Below are 19,267 nucleotides of genomic sequence, written 5' to 3' on the forward strand. Positions count from 1 at the left end.
CAACTGTTAATTTATATGGTTATTCACAAATCATTTTATATAAAACCTCTCTGTTTCACAGAACTCAGGAAAAATACAATAAAAATACAACACCGTACACTATTGCCTACTAAATACATGCAAAAACTTAAACCTTTTCTGCATACCAACACAACTGCATCGAACCACAAATGATAAAACAGGGAAAGTATTTGTAGGTCTTTGCATATCCCATGTTCCAGAAAAGAACCTGTTGAACAAGATGCCACAAATAACCTTCTAAAAATGCCTATAATTGACATTTTCATTTTATACTAGACATAATTTGGTCTGAAAAAAGCTTTCATCATATTTGTCTATTATTTTTCCTATGATCTTGCACACTAAGAGAATTGGTACTATCTATTAAGCATAAATTATTTTCAGGTATATCTCTCAGGTGACTGAAGGTTTGCTAAAGACATCAACACTTAGGAACTTTTTGGAAGCCCTGGTGGAGCAGTGGGCTAATGCCTCCTTAAGTAACACCAGCTGCCTGCAATTAGTGCAGGTTCGCATCCCACCAGGCTCAAGGTTGACTCAGCCTTCCATCCTTCCGAGGTAGGTAAAATGAGGACCCAGATTGTTGGGGGCAATTAAGCTGACTTTGTAATAATGCCGCTTGGGGGGTGTATGAAAGCCCTAATAAGCAGGCATATACATAGAATGAAGGCTACTGCTAAGCTTGTAAGCCGCCCTGAGTCTTCGGAGAAGGGCGGGATATAAATGGAATTAAAATAAAAAAAATATATTTACATTCTTGTACTGAACAACCATCATGCCTTCAAATGATAAATCCTGCCAGAATGGACTAAGAACTTCTGAGACAATGCCTTACTATCCTCCTCAAATTGCATGAGGAGGATCTTCCACTGTAATCCTTAGATTGAAGACTTTGCTCTTCTGTAGAGTCCTTGGTACTCTCTGAACTTGGTTGTTTTCTTGCAGATGTTTTGTTAAGCAATTAAATAACATCTTCGGTGCTAGAAGGAAGTGGGGTTTGTTCTATTTATCTACAGTAGATTGTCCTGGATTGTTTGCTTTGTTATCTCTTCCCCCTCAAATTTTAAATAAATATTTCACTACATGATTTTTACTATTTTGCTTTAGTAATTTAATGGTAAATTGCCTTGAATGTGCTGTTTGGGAAGTGTTATCTTAAATAAATAAACAATCTAATTCCCTGCCCACCATATGTTGCATGAGGTTACACTGCTTTAAGTAAGTAGTTCACTGGTTAGAATGTTACAGCTAAAATGAAGTATGCTGCTATTTAATGCTGGACAAACTCTTAGAAGAGTCAGAACACTAAATAAATGGATTACTTTTAGGGAAAGTTTAGCGTGGGGGAAAATCAGAAACTAACTTTGAAAGTTCCAATTTAAAAAGAAGTTTGATTCAAAGTAAAAATCAAGTTATGAATTAGTCTTGCCTATTTAAGTATTCTCACAGAAATAGAGATACTAAGTAGTTCCAATTTAGATTTATGCCACAAAAGTAATATCTATTCTTCTCTAAACACCCCAACATGTCTAATAAATATTATACACAATGACATGTACATATATATGGTCCTTGTTTAACAACTACTAATTCAGTGATAATTCAAACTCATGACAGTGCTGAACAAATGATATTTATGATTGGTCCTTAAACTTCAGCTGTCACAGTGCCCCCACGATTACATGACTGCAATCCAGGTGCTCAGCAACTTGCAGTGTCTTGTAATCACATAATTGTGATTTGCAATTTTACCTGCTGGCTCCCCACAAGCCAAATCAATGGGAAAGCTGGTACGAAGTCAGAAACAAAGTGAAGTCCTCACTTAAAAAACCCATGGTATGCAATACCATATGGTATATTAGAATACAACTAGTATAAGTCCTTGGGTTTCATGAGACACTTAAAACAGGAGACATCATAAATCAGTTCATCAAATAGAAAAGAAAATGTACATACAATATATATTCCCAAACCACAGAGCATTGTGTTTTATTTTTATTTTTATATTGGGTTTTTTGTTTGTCTCACTGGTTGCGGTTTTTTGCATTTGGGTTATTTATTTTTTACTTTTGATTCTTAAATTTTTGGGACTTCTTTGCTTTGAGTGTTTTACTGATCACATTATGTTTAAATATTATCAAATTTATCATTATTATCTAATTTATTGCTGCCCATCTTATGGTTCAAGGTGACTCTGGACTGCTTACAGTAAGATGTAAATAATTATTTTAATCAAGAAATAAAGCCACAGGTTATCATTAAATCATTTATATTGTAAGCTTCCAACGTATCACTTGATATATTCCATTTTTTAAAAAAAAAATGGCACTGTGTGGCCTATAATTCTAAATGATGATGTACAATACAAACCTATAACTACTGAGCCAGTCCCTTGAGACCAAATGCCAAGATCAATGCCTGTGAAAGGAAGTTATCCTGAAAGCCACCTGTTCTATAGCAAGGAAAAGGAATTTTTTTTTTCAAACTAAATCAAATTGAGATATAAATATTTAACTAATAGTTAGTGAGAACTAAGAATAAGCATTAAACTTTGCCAGCAAATGCATACTCTGCAATCAACAAAGAGACAGAAGTACTGTAACTAATTTTTAAAATAACCCTATACATTATGTTTTACATATTGTTGATATGTTATTATTTATTTATTTTATTACATTTATATACCGCCCTTTCCCGAAGGACTCAGGGCGGTTTACAGGGTAATTAAAAACCAAAATACAAAAGTTAAAAACAAGTTTAAAAAAATTAAATTTGTCCCTGTATAAAATAAAACCCCAATTAAAATAAGATTAATCCTCAGCCTGGGCCAGAGAGCTCGAAGAGCCAGGTCTTCAGGTCCCGGTGGAATGAACGGAGGTCGGGGGCAGTCCTCAGCTCCACTGGCAGCTGGTTCCAAAGGGCAGGCGCCCCCACTGAGAAGGCCCTATCCCTGGGTGTCGTCCGCCGGCAATCTCTTACCGGTGGCACCCTGAGAAGACCCTCCCTGTGGGAGCGCACTGGACGAAGGGAACTTGATGCCGGCAGCAGGTGTTCCCTCAGATATCCCGGACCCAACCCATTTAGGGCTTTATAGGTCATCACCAGCATTATAACTGAAGGTATATAGGTTTAGGCATAGAATTAAGTTGATAGAACTTAAGTTTCCCTGAAAATACTGAGATATTGGATTACAATACAGCCCACCTTCACTTAATTAATCTAGACCAATACAACACATAGGACTCTGAAAAAGTGTCACCATGTTTGCAAGTTAGTAAGAGTAGTAAGAGGAAGTACATACTTACAGTTTTAAAAACTAATTCATAGGAATTTGCACAAGCAGCAAGGAACTGTGGCTACACAGTGTTTACATCAATAAACCTCATGTTCTAACTGTCAAAATGAAAACTCTTCATATCATCCCCCATTAGCATCTATGATACTAAATTAAATTTGGTAAGAAACGCAAAGTATTTGTTTCCTAGAATCAACTGAACATGAAGAAACTGAAACTAAAAAGTAGGTCTATTATTAATCACTTATCAAATTTGAATTATTATTGGTATGAGATTTAAATTCATAACTTTTTATAATAGTGATTAGATTGGGGAGGGTTTCTTTTGGCAAACTTACAATAAGGTAATAGTTTTCATAGTCATTTAAGTCAACATAGTATTCCTTTGGTAAAATGCATACATATGTACAAATGTGTGTGCATGTGGAGAGAGAGAGAGAGAGAGAGAGACTGTATAAATATATACATTATGTATATGTAAATATGAATTTAAACTACAGACTTTTATTTACTTTTATCTCACATTTTAAAGAGCAGCCTTAAAAGAGTCAGGTTAAGAAACACTAATGCATAGAATGAAACTCTTTGAATTTGGGAAGAGCCTTGGTGGAGCAGTGGGCTAATGCCTCCTTAAGTAACACCAGCTGCCTGCAATTAGTGCAGGTTCGCATCCCACCAGGCTCAAGGTTGACTCAGCCTTCCATCCTTCCGAGGTAGGTAAAATGAGGACCCAGATTGTTGGGGGCAATTAAGCTGACTTTGTAATAATGCCGCTTGGGGTGTGTGTGTGAAAGCCCTAACAAGCAGGCATATACATAGAATGAAGGCTACTGCTAAGCTTGTAAGCCGCCCTGAGTCTTCGGAGAAGGGCGGGATATAAATGGAATTAAAATAAATAAAAAATAAATAAAATGTATTGCTCATCTTAGGTTTTCTATGCCATATGATTATTTTGCAGCTGCTACTTTATCTTTCCTTTTTATTTGTTTCCTTTTTCATATCTTTATTTGCCACAGTCTTCTTCTAACATATTCTTCCTCTTCCCTTTTCAAAGAAGATTAGGCTGTGGTTTTTATACTAAATATCAGAATACAAACAGATGAAATACTATGGTCTCATTTTTACAGCTAGGTTGTTCCAAAATTATTTTTCCTCCATTAGATACATCAGCAGGACAGACCAGAAAGAAATCTCATAATCATGATGAAATATATTAAAATGTTTTTAAGAAAGGAAGATTATACTAAATGGTAATATTATCTGAAATACATTCATTTGACAATCTTAGCATACTTAGAATTAAAGGCCCAACTTGACTAACAACATTGCTAGAATTAAATACAGATCAAATTATAATAAAAATCATTTAGTCTTAAATTTAGCCACCCTAAAATTTTAAAACATAAACCCTAGGTATTTCTGTACAGTCCTAATATAGCAAGCTGTAATTAGTTGCAATGCATTTTGATAGAAGGACATCTATCAACTTGTTTTTCTTCTAACAGATCTCTCCTTGTAAGCTTAACCACACAGAGAAAGTTTCTGTGAATTAGCCACAAAGAAACTAATTTTCCGGATTACAAAACCTTCCTGTCTGGGATTTGGCCCCTTAGAAAATAAACCCTACATGTTCTTAAGTACCGTATCTGAAACAGACAGCTAAAAGGAAAGAATACAGTATCAGCCAATTATTGGAGAATATTCATCTATTTCTCATCCTATCACATCTTATTCAATGGGCTTGTTCACATGGTAACTCAAACCATAGCATGTCACTCAAAGTGACTTCTGATACGTAGCTGGGTTTATAACAGGGACCCTTCGTTATAAGTGGCAATCATGCTTATAGTACATTAGTTCATCTGAATCTATTCAAATCCAGACAGGAGAGTTAAGCAATGACTAACTCCTCCTTCCAGCTTCCAAACACAGAATCAGTGAACAGGAGTAGCTATAATTTTAATTCTTGAAGTTGTCTCCATTACTTTTAGAACATATTTTTTTAAAAAAAGTAACAGCACTATTTCACCATTCTGCACATGACATCCATACCATTTGGGATAGACAGGGACAGTTTTAGGCATAAATTAAGCAAGCTATATCTTAGGACAGTGGTGGCAAACCTATGGCACGCATGCCAGAGGCAGCACTCAGCCCTCTCTGTGGGCTCGTGCGCCATCGCCCCAGCCCCACATCCCCCCTGCGGACCCCTCTTCAGCAGTCCCCCCAGAGGAGAGTTGCCTCCGAGTGTGGCCCACATGGAGCAGCACAGCCAAGGACATAGCAGCTGGGAAGCGGGGACAAGACTCTGCCGTCATACCCCATCGCACACAGTTGATGCTGCAGGGTGCCAGCGGAAGGCATGGCTGCCATGGCACTGCTGAACCGCCTGGGGGATGTGCAGTGGGCCGTGGAGGTGGTGGGTGGCCCTGTGGGCGGATGGGCTGGGACAGGGGTGGGTGGAGCATGGGTGGAGCCAGGACAGGATGGGGGCGGTGTTACATTTTGGGCATTCGGTCTCTAAAAGGTTCGCCATCACTGTCTTAGGACTTTGAAGTCTGAAGGGATCTCTCAAAATTTCAGGGTTTTTTCCCATGTTTTAAAGTTTTATTCTGATTTCATATCTGAAGTCTCCTAAATTAAGCCCTCATTAATATATTTTTGCATTCAGCTGTGGGCCTTCTCCACACCACCACAAAACTGTTATGCATTTTGCTAGTGTAAGTTGCAAAACATAAACTGAATTGTTACATAGCCTTATTCTCTGTTAATGCTTGCCAAATATAGTAGTTTCCCGCAGCTTAAGGTCTCACCATGTGTAAATCCAACCCTGGGGATGGGAAGGATATTTTTTTTAAAATCAAGCCTGAAAGGTTTACCTAGTGACCGTTGGGGTGCCTAGGATACCAGGAGAGGGACTGAGCTCTCCATGAACAGGTCTCTTACTCTTAAATAATTCAAAAGCTGGATAGGCATGTTGTATAAACACTTATCTACCATCTAGAAAATGAATAGTAAATGTGGCTTTATTTTCAAATTATCCTTAGATAAGCAGAATTTAATTGTGTCAGGGAATGGTTCTACTGTTCTGTACCAGCCTGCTACCGGCCCTGCAGAAAAGGCAGGGACAACCCCTTTTACAAGAAGGCAAGAGGCTGGAACTAAGCCTGCCAAATTTATGGATACAAAAGCAAACAGAACAAGACACGAACCATGAAACAGGAGCTATTCAAGCGGTTGCCTTCAGCAAACCAGCCCTCCCACGCATTCCCCTTTTATACAGTTCAGGGCATGGCTTCTCTCTGCCTCCTTCCGAGGTGCCCCATTGCCTTCCTCTGTTTACTCCTGATTGACTGCCTCCTGCGTCGGGCGTCCTTGAACAGGGCCAGCTGTGGGTCATCTTCATCCACGCTGTCAGGCTCACACAGCTGGGTCTGCGTTGTGACCAGGTGGGAGGGGCCTGGCTGAGGGCTCTCATCAGCAAGCTCTCCAACCCCCTCAGCAACCTCTCCAACACCCCCCTCCTTCTCCTCTGAGTTGTCCGACCCAAATGCCAAACCCACAGGCTGACCCTGAATCACAACATCTACAATGGTTACATTAAAGGGAAACTTAAAGGTCAAAAATCAAAATGCAACTTCTCTAACCTGGATTTACACTTTGAATTTTGACCACACACACAGAATGTTTGTGAAGACTGATGTAGCTATTAAATTTGAATATGCAATTTAAAACCAGAATACTGATTGTGTATCGCCACTTTTTCTAGTTTTCTGGTAAATCATGGAGGATGTATTAAGCAAATAACAGTAGATATTGGATACCACTGTCTATGACTTTGTTGTCTATAGTGAAATAGAGATAACTATAAATCTGAATCTCATCAGTAGTCACAATCCGTAGCAAACCTTGCAGCTGGAATGAGCTGATGAGCAATTACTTTGATAATTTCTTTTTGGTGGAATTCTACCTTGAAGAATTATACTTGAATGCTATATCAGATTTCTCCAAAATGCATTTAAAACCTCCTTTATGTGTTTTTTTAATACAAGTATACTGTATTCTCACTTACATTTTAGCATTTCATTTTTGTTCTGTATATTTATATGTTACTTTATGTTTTTATTCAAATCACTGGTTCTATTTGGAAAAAGGAAGTTAAAGAGGTAAATATAATGTACTATATATGTTTCTGAAAGTAATGTGAACAAATTAATCTACAAAGTTTTTTTTATATCGTTTCATTTAGAATCTTTGTCACACAATTAACTTTGCATATTCAAAACTTTTCAAGGAAAGACTATTGTACTATAACTAGGCTGCAAAAAACAGAAAATCACATGACAACAAAAGGTTTTCCACCATTAATGATCATTTGTATTTCTGCAGTCAGATACAGTAACCCTATATATTATACAGAACACAGGATTCATTATGTCTTGCTCCAATTACTGTATTAAAGAGAAGATGAGGAAATAATTGTCATTACTCACCTTGAATACTTCAGAGAAGAAACCAGATCCTATTTTCTCACAGGAGAAGTCATCAAGTCTTGTAAGTCTTGAAAAGGCATTTATCAAGGCTTTATATGAAGAAGTCCAAACTCTGCCCATCTGGGACATGGTCCCATCATTTCCGCCACCCCCATCAAAGTCTTCAATGCGCTCTAAACGTGGTGGAAATCCCGCTATTGAATTTCGCTTGCTCCGATCCATTTTGTAAAAACAATCCTTTAGAAGAAGACCTCTCACATCTTAAGTGGTTGACCTCTGTTTCTTCCCTCTGGCTGAATACTGAAAATGAAGGATACATCAATGTTTTCTTTTTCCAAACTTTTCTTATTTAAAAAAAATGTGTGAAATTTACACGGGACAAATCAAGAAGAAAAAAGAAATTTTGATTAGTCAAGGCTTTTAATCAGATAATGATAAGATTTCAGTCCAGGAGATCAGAGGAGGAGGTTCTACAAATTATTTTTTTTTCCATTTAGGTGACAGTACATGTTCATATAGTAAATGATTTAGTAAACTGTTGTAACTAGTAGAGATAGTATATCTCATCATTTTCTCTATAAAATATGGAATAATTTCATCCAAAACTTGCATTTATACAATATGTTAAAGTCTTTGCTAAATATTTGTGAATGTAAAACTGTCAAGCACTAGAACTCCAAAGAAATAATTCAATAATTGAAAATAGTGACTGGTTTTATTCCACAATATTTTAGATCAGCCTAAAAGTATTTTCTATCTGAATTGTCCTGTCAATTGACTGTCAAGTATCTACACAGCCTAGTAGGTTAGGGGAAATTCATTTTTATTATAAAAAGTTTCATGATGCAAATATTTCATCTCAGTTACCAAAAAAAGAACATAGTAGCTTGGCCAGGTACTCCCTCTTTAGATAGAGTTCAGATATGTGCTTTCCCTAGCCATAATATTTTAAATAAGAACTGTTACTAGTGCACACATACATTTACACAATAATTCATTCATTCTTGCAGGACTCTGCCAGAAACATACAGGTTTCAATACTATAATCTAGAGGGGTAGGCAACCTTGGCTCTTTTATGACTCATGGACTTCAACTCCCAGAATTCCTGAGCCAGCCAAGCTGGCTCAGGAATTCTGGGAGTTGAAGACCATGAGTCATAAAAGAGCCAAGGTTGCCTACCCCCCTGATCTAGAACCATGTCACAGAAATTTATTTCTCTATAGTTTTGCACTAACAAGGTAGTTCTTTCTTCTTAGAGGTTTGTTTCTTTAAAGAAACAAATTTGTCCTTTCCCTTATACTACTAGAATAGAAATGGCACTTGAATCATACAGTGTATATACCCCTCACTAGTGAGGAGATTCCAGAGTTGCCTATGATGGCTGGGAGCGGTAGCCTCAATACATCTGAACTGAGGGTTACCACCAAATTGAATTGACATCAATATCTTGTTGACAAGTGTTCAAAATTACCATTAGCCTGTATTCATATTGATTTAACATTGTTTTCCACTGATGTAGTTATCACTATATTAGATAAGAAGTAGGATGTGAATTGTTAGATGTGAAGTTATTTCCCCATTCAGATAGCAATGTGCTGAATAGGTTATGGGCCCTCATTTGTCACAAAGTTATTGGAAAGAAGAACTATCACTTCCTAAATTCTCTGGAAGAAGGATAGGATACCAAAATATACCAAGCAAAACCATTATACTGTTGATTGATCACCCTATTCAAATATGTCTCCTGTTCAAATAGGTTTCCATACTTATAACAGTACATCTAGATGTGTTCAATGAGATTACCAGGGCACCAAAAGCATAAAGGATCGCAGATTGGAGTTAATTAGCCCAAGAAATAGTTACAGAGATAGCCAGATCAAAGTATGATGATGTAATTTGGAAACAAAGTCTGTAGTGCAATTTAGATTCTTGAAACGTGAAAGTTCAGGTTACAAGTAAGGCAAGGTCAGAAGAACTAGAATTCAAAGCCAAGAACTGAAGAAATGACTATTTTAGCAACTACCAACCTTTAGCTGTTTTAAAGAACTCTACCCAGGGGTCAACTGTAAATAATTAGTGTACTTCTCAATGTCTCCTTTTCTTGGCAACAAATATATTGGTAGAGAAATTTCCAATTGATCCAGTTGGGAATTTCTTTATTACAAATAAATCTTGGACTCTTTCCAAATTCCTTGCACAGTATAACCAGGAAATTAACCTAACATCTCAAGCACCATGAACCTCCTGGCTAGCATCAGTTTTGCCATCAGACTTGATAAAAAGGGATAGATTGAATGGTTTAAATCAGGGGTGTCAAACTGCTGCCGGATGTGTCACGCCAAAACCATGCCCACCCCATTGCCGGCAATGGGAAAAAAGTCACGATATGTTGCGACACGTCATGTGATGTTGCGAGTTTGACACCCATAGAAGAGGAGATAGTGTCTAGAATATTTTGTAGAAGATACAGCATATGTGAACCTGATGCTGTATCATTCATTATACCACTTCATAGTAAATATATGTGATTTTCTACACATGGAATTCTTGACTATGGCTAAGTGATAAATTAAACCAATCTGCTCTGACACCTATTTTAATCTAATTTCTCTCCCTAATAGCTTGATCTTCATAAAAAATGTAGGACTTCCATTACAAGAAAATAAAGTTTATACACCAAAATGTTGCAACACTATAACACTTTCAGTTTTTACAGCTAATTATAATATTCTAGAAAATTATAAAAAACATGAAGCTCATCATTCATTTTTTAATTTGTATGTTTTCATATTTACCCATTTTAATGTTCAATAAAAACATACAAAAGTTTTCCAGAAGGTCCATCTGTTTTTATTTTATTTGGAGGAATTTGAGTCAGTTTCTGACTCCTGGCAACTGTCCGGATTAGTCCCTGCAGTTTTCTTGGCACGTTTTTCTTTGGAAATGATATTTTTGGAAGTGGTCATTCTCGGCTTCCTAGTACAGAGAAAGAGTGACTGGCCCAAGGTTACCCAACTGGCTTTATGTGCAAGAAAGACTAGAACTAAGCATCTCCCCATTTCTAGACTAATGCCTTAATGACTACTAGCTAATTTGTAATAACCTAACCATACTGTACTTTTCATGATAGTGTACAAAGTGTATGGTATCATTAATGCATAACACATTCCTTTTCTTATGCCAGCACCATTTAACACCTTTGCTGTAATTTATAAAATGTAATTTACTAAAAGTCTTAGCAATTCATATACTTTTCCAGAAATATTCATGCCATTTTCTTTTGTAAATTGGGAACATTTTCATACTTAGCAGAGTTTATTAAAGCATGTTGTATCTTTATTTCCACCTGTCAGCACCATATACTCTTTTCAACATTGGAAAAACGCAGTTTTGGTGCTAAATGGGGATTAGAACTCTGTATCATGATGAAGCTGAAAAAAACTTTTAGGGCAAGAATTGAGAAGAGCACCAGGTTGGGAAAATGTTTTAGAGTACTGATCATTTAAGTTTCAAATATGAAACTAATCCAAATATTTGACCTTATTATCAATTTAGAGACAATAATAGTTTATAGCGTTATTTATAAAAAGTAAATCAGACATGCCTGAAATGAGATCATAAATTCTGATTTACCAATCTATACAGCCTTTTCTAAAAATAATGGCACGTTGTCTTAACAATGCTGAAAAACATCCAACAAGCAAAGATATGAAAGTTGCTTCCTGCCTGAAAACATGCTTGTATCCATATGAAGGGCAGATTTTTAATTTACAAGAGATAATTCTACCAATTATATACACAAAAAAGCATATTATCCTGCTGTATTCAGAGACTATTATAGAAGCAGCAGACTGCATTAATTTAAAGGACCTCAAAAGAGATGCACACATAAATCCATGTGCAACATAAAAGGGACAAAGGAAAACTCCTCACAATTAACACTCAGCTTTTCTATTCAGGACATGCTACTATGCTGTACTGCAGAGGTCTTCAAACTTGGCCCTTTTATGACTTGTGGACTTCAACTCCCAGAATTCCTCAGCCAGTGTGCCTGGCTGAGGAATTCTGGGAGTTGAAGTCCACAAATCATAAAAGGGCCAAGTTTGAAGATCCCTGCTGTACTGAATGAAAAACCTAAGCAGAAGCCACAAATCTTAAGATTCCGTGGCACTTAATAGTATCAACTCTATAATTTCAAAACACCTACGGAAACAAGCTCTATTTAATAACACTCAATAAGATTTAGTGCTTCCTAAACGAGAAGATAGTCAAGCAAAACATTACAGTGTGCAACAGACACAGGGGGAAAAAAAAGAGGTAAATAAAGGAAGTTATTTTTTCGCCTTTCCCCATTAGCCTCATCCAGGTGGTCAGATACTCCTCCATTTTTGACCGGGCTGTTGCCTGGTATCGCTTTTTTAGGACTCAACATAGGGTCCAATGACAAGTTACCCAAAGTTCTGCTCAAGCACAGCCTACTACCTCCATACATGTTTCCTTCGGAGCCCCGACATACTTATCTCTAGCAACTCTAGATAAGTCTTTAAGTCTTATTCTTCGGGTATTGACCTCCAGGAAGTCACCCGGATCTTCACGCCTCTGTTAACGTCGGCATGCAAAAACTTAGGGAGGCGCGCGCGGGCGCGCACACATCCAGGCATTCGCTCGCTCGCTCCTGCTCGGCTCAGAATCCACCCAGCCCTGCTTCCTTTCCCTCCCGCTGCACACCTTGGGAAGGACCCTTTCCCCCACCACACACACACACAAACACACACACCCCTCCGCCTCGACAGTAGGCACTGCGATTCGCCATCCCGCTCTGCTGCCCTTTACCTGCCTCGAAGTGGAGGAGGAAGAGAGGCGGTGCATCCCGCATTCCAAGGGACAGCTCCTATTCACAGGCCTTCCAGGACAGTGGAAGCGCGATACACCGAGTAATGCTCCGCAGTAGATAGCCAGGCAAGGTAGCGGGACACGGAAGGGAGCAACTGGTCGCTTTCCAGCAGACCCAGTTACGCAAACCTGGGCCGCAGCGGCCGCGGGCTCTTCCCTTCCCTCCCTCCTCTCCGCCAAAGTCCGCAGCACCGAGCGAAAGAAAGAACGGCGGGCGCGCGCCCAGCTGAGTTCCCCCGAACCCTACAACCCAAACTAAATCGCCCGAGCTGGCTGGAGGCCACCACAGGGCGAGGAAGGGCGGGACCTGCCTGCGGATTGCCACCAATCGAGAGAGCTTCCTGTTGGACGGGCAGCGAACGTAGCTAATCGAATTGAAGGTTGACTCACAGCCGCGGTCTGTGTCTCCTCTTTGGTTAAGAGAGAGAGAGAGAGAGAGCTTGAGTGGCAGCTCAGTTTGACTTCGGCACAACAACAGTTCCCGAGCCAACGCAAACGAAAGGGCGGGACGAAGAAAGAGCTGAGGTTGGACCACGGATTGAAGGCGGATGAGGAATACTGTGTGGGAATGTCAAGCCAATGAGAATAAGTTTGCCCCTGAAAGCGAAAGAGGAAAGCATTCTAAGTTGTTTGCACAAGGAGGGAAGAATTCAGCTGTCAACCGAGCCAGAGTTAATTGTTTGCTGCACAAGGCAATGCTACCTAAATTTGCTGCACCGAGTCTTTTGGTAGGCGACAGATTTTGTAACAGACTACAGTGTTGCACACGGGCGCACTAACAACTACTAATCGGTTTTGGAAATGATATAATTCATGAAAGTCCTCTCTGTCCCGTGAACAGCAATAAAGCAAAATTACCACAAGACTTTTCACTTACCACCTTCCTTTTCACTAAGACCTTTGTTACTGGGAAAGTGCCATTAACAGGGTACCATACGACTTACCTTCCTCAATGTCTTTAAACTGTGGGTGTCTTTTGCATTGGGGCATTTAGGCTTAATAATGAGCACAGTTCATTTCATCCATGGGACTTTCTCCTGGCTAGATACCAATAGGATTTGTCTCATGAAAAATTATCCCTTGTAGTGGTATACCTCGAGACTTCCATACTGAATCATACATATATTTAAACAAAGGGTCTGATGCTTTGTCAAAAATTTTTTTAACGTGTCACAACATCACAAGGCAAGCTCAGCCCTTCTTATAAGTGTGTACAATATCACAGCATACGTGTAAAAGGCATGGAGCTTGGACAGCAATGTCATAATTTCGCCATTTATACCCCTTTGACTACTCCCAATAGTCTTCTATTTGAGGTGAGGTCAGGATACCTGTTGTAGGTGAGACTACAAACATGGTTTTGGCATGATGAAGTGTGGGTGTATCCATTCCTCTGACTGTTCCAGCCTCTGCAGGAGCCATTTCTTTTCCAGTAATTACCCTCTTAGATTAATGCTTGATTTCCTGAATTGCTTTCATTTACATCACCACCCCATGTCTCTTTTTCAGAAAACATTTTATATTGCTTCTTATTTTATGAATGTTTGTATTCAAAGTAATTTAAAATAAAACTTCATTTTTAAGTTGGTTTCTCCAGCCTTAATGGAGTGTAAAGCTTACTGTTTTGTGAGAAAATTACTAATGTTTATAGCAAACTAAAAGCTGGAGGGTTTTTTTTGTTTGTTTTTTTGCAGACTGAAAGAAGTAATCTCTTGAAAACCCTTTAACTGGACAGGGTAGCCAGCCTATATTGCCCATAATGCAGTACAGTTGCTGCTAAGAAACTCTTTGCATTGAGCCACCTTACCAAAGCCATGTATTGTACTTCCATATTTGTGCCATTAGAACTACCCATCGGAAGAAATTGTGTGATTTTATTGACTGGAATATCGGCAGTTTCTCAGCACAAGCAAAATTCTTTCAGCTGTCAAATCTTACGTTCTGATGACTCTTAGTGAAATCTGGCTCTGGTTCTGTACAATTAGTTCTCTGTTTAACAACACAATACTGGTTACTGTATAGAAAAACAAAATATCAGCATGATAGACATTGTCATGAAACAGAGAGACCTGAAGGAAAAGTTGTTCAAAAGAAGAGATGTGTGTGTTTCATGCAGCTGCAGGTCAAGGCTTTTCTTAAAAAGAAAACCAGTTCCAAAAATATGTTCTTGTTGCTTATTTTTTTAAATGGTGGGGAAAGCACTTTTCAATGAGCTGTCATCATTCATATGGGACCTGAAGACCTGATCCCATATGGAAACAGGTAGAACAAATTCCTGCTGATGACTTATTTAAACATACACACACATACATGTTGTTTTTCTGGTTATAGTCCAAAAGTAGTTTACCATTGCCTTCTGGGATATATTTTTGATCTACAGCCCTGGTATTCTCTAGAGGTCTCCTATCTAAATACTAATTAGGTTTAAACCAGCTAAACTGATCTGTTTCTGCTTTGTACCTATAAAATCAATGAAAGAAAATTATTTGATAAACTGATATGTACAAAGAAATATTGTCCAGGCAAAATAACAGAATGGAAGAAAGAAAAAAGCCAGCACATAAGCACTTGGCCCAAGCCATCATAGATTTTGGAAATAAGATATTTCCATTTTTATGGCATTCTGGTATAATTTTCCAAGTAGATGCTTGGCACAAATGTTCTTGTAGGATGGATTTTCCCTATTTGGAATATACTTGACAAATGAGAGAAAATAAATGGAATTGGAAGGTCTAAAATCACTGCTTATTTATAGAGTTAGCTGGAAACACAGGCTCTGCCAAATTCTCTAAGGCCTCCTTAAAAACCAAAAGCATTCTTCAAAATGTTTCTTGTGTAGGAAAATACTTGGCAGAAGTAGTATTGAGCAGTAGTTCCCAATCTTTTTATGATGTTTGGGGAAAACTAATATATTCTAATTAAAGTGTAAAATTTGTCCAGGATAGCATGTTGGATATGTGTCTACAACTTTTGCCCAGGAAATTGAGCTATAAATCAACATTTATAGGTACATGTATCAGTCTGTGATTCAATAAAAGTTAAAATGAGAGTGACATCTTGTGTTCAAACTACAGTAGTGAACAAAAGGTTCCAAATATGTAAAATTAAAATCCTTAACATTTTGTGTAACAGTTCTACTTCTTTAGAAATTAAGATAGAAAAAGTATTTTAAATGGAAATGGACAGGAGGCAAAAACAAAGCTGGTGGAAATGAATGAAAATATGAGACATTACTGAAATAAGTATCGACAATTAATGCTAGGTTTGAAAAAGTCTCTCAAAGCATTTGTGTTTGCTCTGGAATGCTGGCAGAGCAATCCCCTTTTAGGAGTGACAGTAGCTTTCACCCAGATTACACTTGTGCTACTTCTCTGTTCATGGGTTCCAAGGAGGCTTCTGGTTTTTAAAAAAAAACTCTGGCAGATAAAATGGCAGAAGAGAGCGGAAGAGATGCCTAGAGTGTTACTGGGGAAAGATGAAGATCAAATCCGATTAAACATGTATAAGTCTCTTAAAGGATTATCTTCTCATGGTAAGAATATCAAAATATAACTATTTTCCCACTTTGATAACATCTCCAGAACGGGGATTTTGCTAGGGTGATACCTACACACCTCTTTCTTCCCATCCAAGTCACTGCAACCTGAATGGCTATATTTTTAAGGCCTGCCCTAGATCTGGTCATTTCCCATTAATGAATTAGGTTGGGTTTTCCCAAATAAAGCTGGTGTGTAATTTGGGGTTTCTTCTAGATACTTGGCTCCTTCTTAAAGACTAGGTAGCAATCATGGCTAAAAGAGTTCTTACAAAAATCGTTATTGCTCACCAACTGAGCTCATTCCTAGATGGAGGTTCTGCTCACATTCACTCATACCTTGGTTACCTCCTGTCTGATAACTGCAATGAACGCTATATGAAACTGTCCTTGTAGATTACTCAGAAGCTGCATTTGGTCCAGAATGTAGCAGTACAAGTTATGGGCATACCATAATATGAGCATATAACACCAGTTCTTTGTGAGCTGCATTTGGCCCCAAGCAAGTTTCTACAATAAAAGATGCTGGTTATATTTAGAGACCCCCTTCAGGCACAGGGCCAGGTCATTTGCAAAATAGCCTGTCTGCACTTTTTTCTGCCCAATTCATAAAATATGACAGGTTGGACATGCCCTTCTCTTAAAAATATCATTTTTATTATTTTTAAATGTATTTTTATACCGCCTTTATTATTTGTACAAATAACTTAAGGTGGCAAACATATCTAATATCCTTCTTCCTGTTTTCCCCACAACAACCTTCTGAGGTGGGTTGATGGGATCCAGGAGATGTATCTTTTGATACTGTGCCTACATTGTGGAATTGCTTTCAAGATCAGGATGGTTCTCACCTATCTTGTCTTGTTTTTTCTCTCAAGACTTTGGACCAGGAAGTTAGGTAAGCTCATGTTTAGAGAGTTGAATTATTATTTTTTTATTTATTTTATTTTAATTCCATTTATATCCCGCCCTTCTCCGAAGACTCAGGGCGGCTTACAAGTGATATGAAGTGCCTCATTGGGCTTTGACTTTTGCTAGTGGTTTTGTTATTTTATTTGGATTTTAGCTGCTCAGAGTTGCATATTTACAGGGAGGAAATAGAAATGGTCCCCTCAGTTCAATTTTATTCACAACATCATCCAGTTATATTTTGAAAGCTTCTGTTTAAGATAACCAATATACTTTCTTCAAAAGGGATTACATGGGCAAAATATACTAAGTAAGTAAAATCTGGTTGGCTAAATTATTCAGTAAGTTTATTTACACAACACTAAACTATGATTTACTGCATTTGATTTACTATGATTTACTCCACCAAGAGCCTTGGTGGAGCAGTGGGCTAATGCCTCCTTAAGTAACACCAGCTGCCTGCAATTAGTGCAGGTTTGCATCCCACCAGGCTCAAGGTTGACTCAGCCTTCCATCCTTCCGAGGTAGGTAAAATGAGGACCCAGACTGTTGGGGGCAATTAAGCTGACTTTGTAATAATGCCGCTTGGGGTGTGTGGGAAAGCCCTAATAAGCAGGCATATACATAGAATGAAGGCTACTGCTAAGCTTGTAAGCCGCCCTGAGTCTTCGGAGAAGGGCGGGATATAAATGGAATTAAAATAAATAAAAAATAAATAAAATGTATTGCTCATCTTAGGTTTTCTATGCCATATGATTATTTTGCAGCTGCTACTTTATCTTTCCTTTTTATTTGTTTCCTTTTTCATATCTTTATTTGCCACAGTCTTCTTCTAACATATTCTTCCTCTGGTTAGAGATCAATAAGGACAATAGAGATAGGCGCTCCTGGCGCGTAAATGAGAATTTGTTTAGAAATCAGAGAAATGTGGAAGAATGTAAAAAGCAGATGAAAGACTTTTTTGAAATTAATATGAACAAGGATACTTCTATGGACATGGTTTGGGATGCTAGCAAAGCTTATATGAGAGGGGTGTTAATATATATGAATAATAAATACAGACGTAATATGGAAATTAGGAGGAAAGAACTGGAGAATGAAATTAGGGAAAAAGAAAAGGCCCTAATTTTGAATCCATCGGATGTGAAGATTAAAGAGGTTATTAACTTGTTAAGAGGACAATTTGATAAGTTGATGGCTGATCAGGTGGCAACTAACTTACGGTTTGCTAGGCATAACACTTTTTGCAATGCCAATAAACCAGGTAGGTGGTTAGCCTACAGGTTAAGGAAAAAACAAAGGGCCTCTAACATAGATAAAATTGAATACAAAGGAAAGGTTGTGTTTCAACAGGATCTTATCAAGGAAGCCTTTGTGGATTTTTATTCTAAACTATATGTTAAGGAGAAGATTAATGAAACAGATATTGATGTATATTTGAAGAATGCTAGCATCCCGGTTCTTACACAGGAACAAAAGGAGGAGATTAATCAATTGATAACAGAAGAAGAAATTTTTATAGCAATTAAGGAATTGAAGTTGGATAAAGCGCCAGGTACGGATGGTCTGACGGCGGTCTACTACAAACATCTACAATTGGAGCTGATAAAGCCATTAAGGGAATTGTTTCAGACAATTCAGAAGAGGGGAAAGGTGCCTCCGTCTTGGAGAACTGCTTTTATTTCTTTAATTCCGAAGGAAGATCAAGATGCTACTCAAGTAAAAAACTACAGACCAATATCACTTTTAAATACAGACTATAAGATATTTGCTAAGGTATTAGCTAATAGATTGATGAGGGTTTTGCAACAGATGATTCATGGGGATCAAACCGGGTTTATTAGTGGTAGACAAATGAAAAATAATGTGAGGCATATAGTTGATGTGGTGGAGTTTTTGGAAAGGAACAACCAGATCCCTGCGGCGCTAATTTTCTTAGATGCTGAAAAAGTTTTTGATCAATTGAATTGGCAATTTTTGATGAAAGTTTTAGATAAAATGAATTTTGGGGATAAATTTTTACAACCAATTAGGGCATTATATCAAAAACAAACTGCCCGAATAATAGTTAACAATAGTCTGACTGAAGTATGCAATATTGAGAAGGGCACAAGACAAGG

At 37.9% G+C, this 19,267-nt stretch overlaps 1 protein-coding gene across 1 annotated transcript in view; it reads right to left on the reverse strand.

The window, feature by feature from the left end:
* Positions 1-12,934, reverse strand: part of TESK2 (testis associated actin remodelling kinase 2) — a 63,194-nt gene extending 50,260 nt beyond the window's left edge. The window contains exons 1-2 of the mRNA XM_083359581.1: positions 12,644-12,934; positions 7,810-8,109 (exon numbers count right to left, since the gene is read on the reverse strand). Coding sequence (XP_083215707.1) covers positions 7,810-8,031 — 222 coding nt within the window. The 5' untranslated portion in view covers positions 8,032-8,109; positions 12,644-12,934. The remainder of the gene's footprint in view (positions 1-7,809; positions 8,110-12,643) is intronic.
* Between the last annotated feature and the right edge of the window lie 6,333 nt (positions 12,935-19,267).

Source organism: Vipera ursinii (assembly GCF_947247035.1).
Source record: "Vipera ursinii genome assembly, chromosome: 3".
NCBI lineage: Eukaryota > Metazoa > Chordata > Lepidosauria > Squamata > Viperidae > Vipera > Vipera ursinii.